The sequence below is a fragment of the Nerophis ophidion genome, linkage group LG07 (assembly GCF_033978795.1).
Source record: "Nerophis ophidion isolate RoL-2023_Sa linkage group LG07, RoL_Noph_v1.0, whole genome shotgun sequence".
NCBI classification, from domain to species: domain Eukaryota; kingdom Metazoa; phylum Chordata; class Actinopteri; order Syngnathiformes; family Syngnathidae; genus Nerophis; species Nerophis ophidion.
The window spans coordinates 76,609,175-76,616,852 of NC_084617.1; the positions used below are offsets into that span (position 1 = coordinate 76,609,175).

The 7,678-nt window shown below is 43.2% G+C and overlaps 2 protein-coding genes across 2 annotated transcripts in view; both read right to left on the reverse strand.

The window, feature by feature from the left end:
• Nucleotides 1-7,678, reverse strand: part of LOC133556840 (cytoplasmic tRNA 2-thiolation protein 1) — a 627,421-nt gene that overhangs the window by 141,989 nt on the left and 477,754 nt on the right. The window lies entirely within an intron of this gene.
• The window catches only part of LOC133556825 (5-hydroxytryptamine receptor 7-like), an 89,803-nt gene continuing 82,958 nt past the window's right edge, over nt 834-7,678 (reverse strand). The window contains exon 2 of the mRNA XM_061907130.1: nt 834-2,292. Coding sequence (XP_061763114.1) covers nt 1,554-2,292 — 739 coding nt within the window. The 3' untranslated portion in view covers nt 834-1,553. The remainder of the gene's footprint in view (nt 2,293-7,678) is intronic.

Consider the following 7,678-nt stretch of genomic DNA (forward strand, 5'->3'; position numbering starts at 1 on the left):
CAATACCTTATGAAATGTTTTAAGTTTCCACATTTGATAAAAATAAAAAAAATAGAAATCACATCCACGTAAATGTTCAGCCTTTGCTCAATACTTTGTCAATGCACCAGTGGAGGGGAGCGTGGTCTGCATGCCTGCCGCGGAGCGAGGTGTGTAAGGACCCCTCCGAAGCCAGCGGCAGGTGAGTAGATTGCCCAGCTGGGAGTTGTTATCTAATAGGGCTGCAAATCTTTTGGTGTCCCCACGATTCGATTTAATATTGATTCTTTTGTTTTTCAATTCATCACAATTCTCGATTCAAAAACGATTTTTTTCCCGATTTAAAAGGATTCTCTATTCACTCAATACATAGGATTTCAGCAAGATCTACCCCAGTCTGCTGTCATGCAAGCAGAGTAGTAGATGTTTGTAATAAGCTTTTATAATTGTAAAGGACAATGTTTTATCAACTGATTGCAATAATGTAAATTTGTTTTAACTATTAATCGAACCAAAAATATGACTTATTTTATCTTTGTGATATATATATATATATATATATATATATATATATATATATATAACCCTAACCCAAATATATATATGTATATATATATATATATATATATATATATATATATATATACTGTACATATACATACATACATATATTTGTATACATATGCACATATATAAACACATATATATATATATATATATATATATATACATACATATATATTTGTATACATATACACATATATAAACACACACACACACATATATATATATATATATATATATATATATATATATATATATATATATATGTGTGTGTGTGTGTGTGTGTGGAAGCCAGTGTACACCCTGGACAAGTTGCCACCTCATCACAGGGCCAACACAGTTAGACAGACAACATTAACACTCACATTCATACATTAGGGACCATTTAGTGTTGCCAATCAACCTATCCCCAGGTGCATGTCTTTGGAGGTGGGAGGGGCCTATCCCCAGGTGCATGTCTTTGGAGGTGGGAGGGGCCTATCCCCAGGTGCATGTCTTTGGAAGTGGGAGGAAGCCGGAGTACCCGGAGAGAACCCACGTAGTCCCGGGGAGAACATGCAAACTCCACACAGAAAGATCCCAACCGCAGTATCGAACCCAGAACTACTCAGGAGCAAAATATATCAATGTTTCCATGGCAAAATCAATATTTTGGTAAGCTGGGAGACAATGCAATTTAATTCCAGTATCTTTTCAAGTGTAGACTTCTATCCTGCATTGATTTCCTGGTGACGGACAAAAGCACCGATTCAGCAGAAAGGTCCTGGTTTGCATTGTGCTCAAATGTCAAACATACACTTTTATAATACACTTCGATTGTTTGCCTTCTATTGTCTTTGTCTCGTCTCCCCGTGATCGACGCCGGGACTCCACAATAATGTTTTGTTTCCCAAAAAGAGCCTAACCGAGGGTCTATCTCTCACTCACTGAAGTACTCAGCGAGTGACTCGCGTTCTGTCAGAAGCGTTGTGATCAATCCCAGGAGGAGCACCAGTACAAGTCGGCGTGGTCTAAACCTTCAGGGCTTCGTGCACGCCCACGGCCGACAGACGGCGGTTGATGTTGCGATAGCGGCAGCGGAGAAGGTCGCGGTACGTGGAGCGCAGGTCCCGGTTGAAGAAGGCGTAGATGAAGGGGTTCATGAGGGAGTTGGCGTAGCCCAACCAGAGCAGCGTGCGCTCCAGCCAGATGGGCACGCAGCTGCACTCCACCCCGCAGATGAAGGGCCTGGCGGTGGACAGGATGAAGAACGGCAGCCAGCACACCGCAAAGACCCCCACGATCACCCCCAGTGTCGTCGCCGCTTTCTGCTCCCGTTTGAAAATGGAGATGTTCCTCCGCTCACGGTTCAGCAGTCGGGACAAAGCGGCGCACTCCTCGGCCACGCCGGGAGGCTTCAGGCCCTGCATCCGCAGCGCCTCGTTAGCCACCGTTTCCAGCCGCTCGCGGCGGGAAAGGTCAGTGAAGCGGTGCTTGGCGCCGCTCTTGCGGGCCGCCCGGAAGATTTTGTAGTACATGACCAGCATGACCAGCATGGGGATGTAGAAGGCCACGGCCGTGGAGTAGATGGTGTAGCCAAAGTCTTGGCTGATGAGGCACACGCCGGCGCTGTGGACGTTCTTGGCCCAGCCGCAGAAAGGAGGCAGAGTGATGGACGCCGACGCCAGCCACACCCCCAGGATCATCTTGGCCATCAGCTGACCGTTCTGTCGGGCCGGGTAGGTGAGAGGCCGCGTGATGCCCAGGTACCTGGGAGTGGGACACAAACACAACATTGTTATCTCATAGGCTTGTACTGTATACTGGTATTAGTATAGAACCCCAAAAGGGTGTGGGAAAATTGATTTGAATTTGAATCGCGATTCTCACGTTGTCCGATTCAGAATCGTTTCTCTTTTTTTTTTTAATCAATCCAACAAACCAATACACAGCAATACCATAACAATGCAATCCAATTCCAAAACCGAACCTGAGCCAGCAACACTCAGAACTGCAATAAACAGAACAATTGAGAGGAGACACAAACACCACACAGAACAAACCAAAAGTATTGAAACAAAAATGAATATTATCAACAACAGTATCAATATTTGTTATAATTTCAGCGTAGCTGTGATTAAAAATCCCGCATTGATATTATCATTAGACATTTATAAAAATAAAAAGAACAATAGTGTCACAGTGGCTTACACTTGCATGGCATCTCATAAGCTGGACAACACACTGTGTCCAATGTTTTCACAAAGATAAAACCAATCAATCAATCAATCAATGTTTATTTATATAGCCCCAAATCACAAATGTCTCAAAGGGCTGCACAAATCATTACGACTACAACATCCTCGGAAGAACCCACAAAAGGCCAAGGAAAACTCACACCCAGTGGGCAGGGAGAATTCACATCCAGTGGGACGCCAGTGACAATGCTGACTATGAGAAACCTTGGAGAGGACCTCAGATGTGGGCAACCCCCTCCCCCCCTCTAGGGGACCGAAAGTAATGGATGTGGAGCGGGTCTAACATGATACTGTGAAAGTTCAATCCATAGTGGCTCCAACACAGCCGCGAGAGTTCAGTTCAAAGCGGATCCAAGACAGCAGCGAGAGTCCCGTCCACAGGAAACCATCCCAAGCGGAGGCGGATCAGCAGCGTAGAGATGTCCCCAACCGATACCGAAAATAAGTCATATTTTTGGTTTGTTTAGTAGTTAAAAAAAAATTACATTATTGCAATCAGTTGATAAAACATTGTCCTTTAGAATTATAAAAGCTTTTAAAAAAAAAAATCTACTACTCCGCTAGCATGTCAGCAGACTGGGGTAGATCCTGCTGAAATCTTATGTATTGAATGAATACAGAATCGCTTTGAATGGGAAAAATATCGTTTTTGAATCGAGAATCGCGTTGAATCAAAAAAATCGATTTATAATCGAATCGCGACCCCAAGAAACGATATTGAATCGAATCGTGGGACACCCAAAGATTCGCAGCCCTAGTACCGCAATAATAATGAATCAAATTCCCGGTCCTTAAACCTGACATCCACTGTAATGATACCAAGTACAGAAGCGTATCTAGTCGATACTAACGTTTAAAGTACCAATGATTGTTTCACACACACTAGGTGTGGCGAAATTATTCTCTGAATTTGACCCATCACCCTTGATCACGCCCTGGGAGGTGAGGGGAGCAGTGAGCAACAGCGGTGGCCACGCCCGGGAATCATTTTTGGTGATTTAAGCCCCAGTTCCAACCCTTCATGCTGAGTGCCAAACAGGGAGGTAACGGGTCCCATTTTTATAGTCTTTGGTATGACTCAGTCGGGGTTTGAACTCACAACCTACCCATCTCAGGGCGGACACTCTAACCAATGAGTAGGTATTATTATTATTTTTTAAATTTATATTATGTTTATAAAGTCAGTGAATACATGACCTGGACACATGAGGACTTTGAATATGACCAATGTATGATCCTGTAACTACTTGGTATCGCATCGATACCCAAATTTTTGTGGTATCATCCAAAACTAATGTCAAGTATCAAAGAAGAGAAGAATAAGTGATTATTACATTTTAACAGAAGTGTAGATAGAACATGTTAAAACAGAAAATAAGCAGATATTAACAGTGAATGAACAAGTCGATTAATAATTAATTTTTACAGTTTGTCCCTCATAATATGTACAAAATAATAGGTGTATAAATGACACAATATGTTACAGCAGACTAATTAGGAGTCTTTGTTTGTTTACTTACTACTAAAAGACAAGTTGTCTAGTATGTTCAACATTTTATTTAAGGACAAACTTGCAATAATAAACATATGTTTCATGTACCCTAAGATGTTTTGTTAAAATAAGCTCACGTTATTTCCTACAGCAGGGGTCGGGAACCTTTTTAGCTGAGAGAGCCAAGAAGCCAAATTTTTTGAAAAAGTATTTCCCTAAGAGCCATATAATATTTTTTTTAACACTGAACACAACTAAACACGTGCATTTTTAAGTAAGACCAACATTTCCAGAGTATAATAGGTCTATTATTCTTTATAATAACATTGTTATTCTGATGCTAACTGTGGAGGGGGAGTGGCCTGCAGGCCTGCAGCAAAGCAGGATGTTGCCAGGCCCGGCCTCGAAATCAGCGACAGGTGCGTAGATGGCCCAGCTGGGCCTTGTTATGTAATCACCTGTCGCCCTGTTATAAGCAGCAGCCAGGAGGAGAGACAGGGTTGGGGCTGGAGCCAGAGCGCGGGTGAGGACGAAAGAGAAAAAGACAATTACTGGAAAGCAACTGAGAGAAAAATAAAATAAAACAATATTGTAACCCTAAAACAAGCTCTTGGTGGTCCGAAGAACCCCCAGGAGGACAAGCCCCACACTAACCAATAATAAACAAATGACTTCTTACCATTAATCATGTTCTTGAACATGAAAAAGCATGAGAATGTTTTATATTTTGAACATCATTTTTAACACTGTGATTACAAGTGGAATTATTCATTACTTATTGTGTTAAGCAAGGTCAGCTCAGATTTATCCGAGAGCCAGATGCAGTCATCAAAAGAGCCACATCTGGCTCTAGAGCCATAGGTTCCCTACCCCTGGTCTACAGTATCCTGTGTTCTATGTGGTTTATGTTGCACCACTGCACCAAGGAAAATTCCTAGTTGGTGAACCTTGTTCTCAAACAATGGCAATAAAAAAAAACTCTTCTGATTCTGATTCTGATTCTGATTCCCATGTACCCGGAATTGGTACCGCATTGATTCAAATGTGAAATGTACCAATTCCTCCCTGTGACTCTCATTTTCGTGGACCTTTAGAGTTGGTACCAGGATACAAGCGTAGTACATTGGAAATGACAGGGGTCGTTTTCCAGGTATTTCTGACTGTTCCTTGAGTACTTTCACGCCCTCATTTGTCCTTTTAACAACCCCAGGGGCTTGACTGACATGTGTCGGATCCTTCATGATTGTACTTCTCCATCCTGTCGAGAAACACTTGGCTGTGCAAGCAAATCCAGCACCCTTGACACAAATAGGGGTGATGGAAGGATGGTCAGCGCCTGACAGCTGCAGCCTGCCACCATGGCCCCCAACTCCCTCCCCTCTGTTGCTAGACATCTGGAGATGTATTGTAAAATGTATACAGTATGTTCTTTGCTGTGGAGGTTTTTCCCCACTCCAGACTGGGCCCCCTTAGAAGCCCAGTCTAGATTGTATTTTTTTTCTCATCCTTCCCCAGCGTTTACCATTTTTCCCATCTTTTACGAGGCGGCTTGTGGCGAGCCATCAGCGTTCCTGTTCTGTGACCCTGTACACCATGGGTGTCAAACTCTGGCCCCCGTGTAATTTCATTTGGCCCTAGAGGCAATAATAAATTAACATGAGAGCTGGCCCGCCGGTATTATAGAGTGGCAGTGCCGCTGTATCACCGCATTCAACGATAATTCTCATACTTGCCAAACCTCCCGATTTTTCCAGGAGGATCCCGGATTTCGGTGCCCCCCCCCCCCCCCCCCGAAAATCTCCCAGGGCAACCATTCTCCCGAATTTCCACCCGGACAACAATATTGGGTGCGTGCCTTAAAGGTACTGCTTTTAGCATCCTCTACAACAGGGGTGCCCATTACGTCGATGGCGAGCTACCAGTCGACCGCGGGGGGTGTGTCAGTCGATCTCCAGCCAGGCTTTTAAAAAAAATAGACCTAAAAATGAGTGATCATCAATCTTCACCAAGACGTCACTTAAATGACATTCACGGTACCGGAGGGTCTTGTGAGATGACGCTGGCTGCTGCAAGATCATTATTATGAAAATATGACCGAGAGGAAGGCCAGAAACACTTTTTATTTCAACAGACTCTCGCGCCGTACCTTCCGTCAAAACTCTAAAGGCCGACTGCACATTTCCTATCTTCACAATAAAAGCCCTGCTTCATGCTGCCTGCGCTAACTAAATACAGAGTCTCGGAAAACTGGCGTGCACAAGCGATCCCTCAGAAAGCTGGCGTGCACATCACTTGTGCACGCCAGCTTTCCGAGACTCTTATTTTGTTAGCGCAGGCAGCATGAAGCAGGGCTTTTATTGTGAAGATAGGAAATGTGCAGTCGGCCCTTAGAGTTTTGACGGAAGGGACGGCGCGAAAGTCTGTTGAAATAAAAAGTGTTTCTCGCCTTCCTCTCTGTCATTTTTTCATAATAATGAACTGGCAGCAGCCAGCGTCATCTCACAAGACCCTCGGGTGCCGTGAATGTCAATCAAGCAAGCTACGGAATTTGCCGCCAATGTTTTTCTTGTAAAGTGTATGGAAGCTGGATGAATTAGATGCCAAAAACCAACCACTTTCATGTGGTATTGTACAGAAAGGACAACTTTTTTTCTCCTCCATTTGAAAATGTGGGCGTTATCATCATTACTGTCTGATTCCAATCAATGCAAGTCATCAGAATCAGGTAATACACCAACTTATATTCTTGTCTTTGTGAAAGAAAGACATCTATATGTGTTACACATGCTTGTATTATCCTTAAACACATTTACAAAAATGTATTTTTCATAAATAAATAAATATAAATGATATATATAAATGAGGTAGATCCCCTCGAGTTGGTCAATTGAAAAGTAGCTCACCTGCAGAAAAAGTGTGGGCACCCCTGCTCTACAACCTGTCGTCACGTCCGCTTTTCCTCCATACAATCAGCGTGCCGACCCAGTCACGTAATATATGCGGCTTCTACACACACACAAGTGAATGCAAGGCATACTTGGTCAACAGCCATACAGGTCACACTGAGGGGGGCCGTATAAACAACTTTAACACTGTTACACCACACTGTGAACCCACACAAAACAAGAATGACAAACACATTTCGGGAGAACATACGCACCATAACACAACAGAACAAATACCCAGAACCCAAAACTGGATTTTGCATGTCACTATAAAGTTATATAAGCCTTGCTTGTTCAATATTCAATGCAAAACTTGTTTGGGTCCCAATTAAAAGGTTAAGTTGTTCATCTTTGGTCCGCGGCTTTGTTCAGTTTAGAATTTTGGCCCACTCTGTATTTGAGTTTGACTACCCCTGCTGTACACTCTTTGTTTGTCTCATCTTGAACGGGTTTGTGCTGAA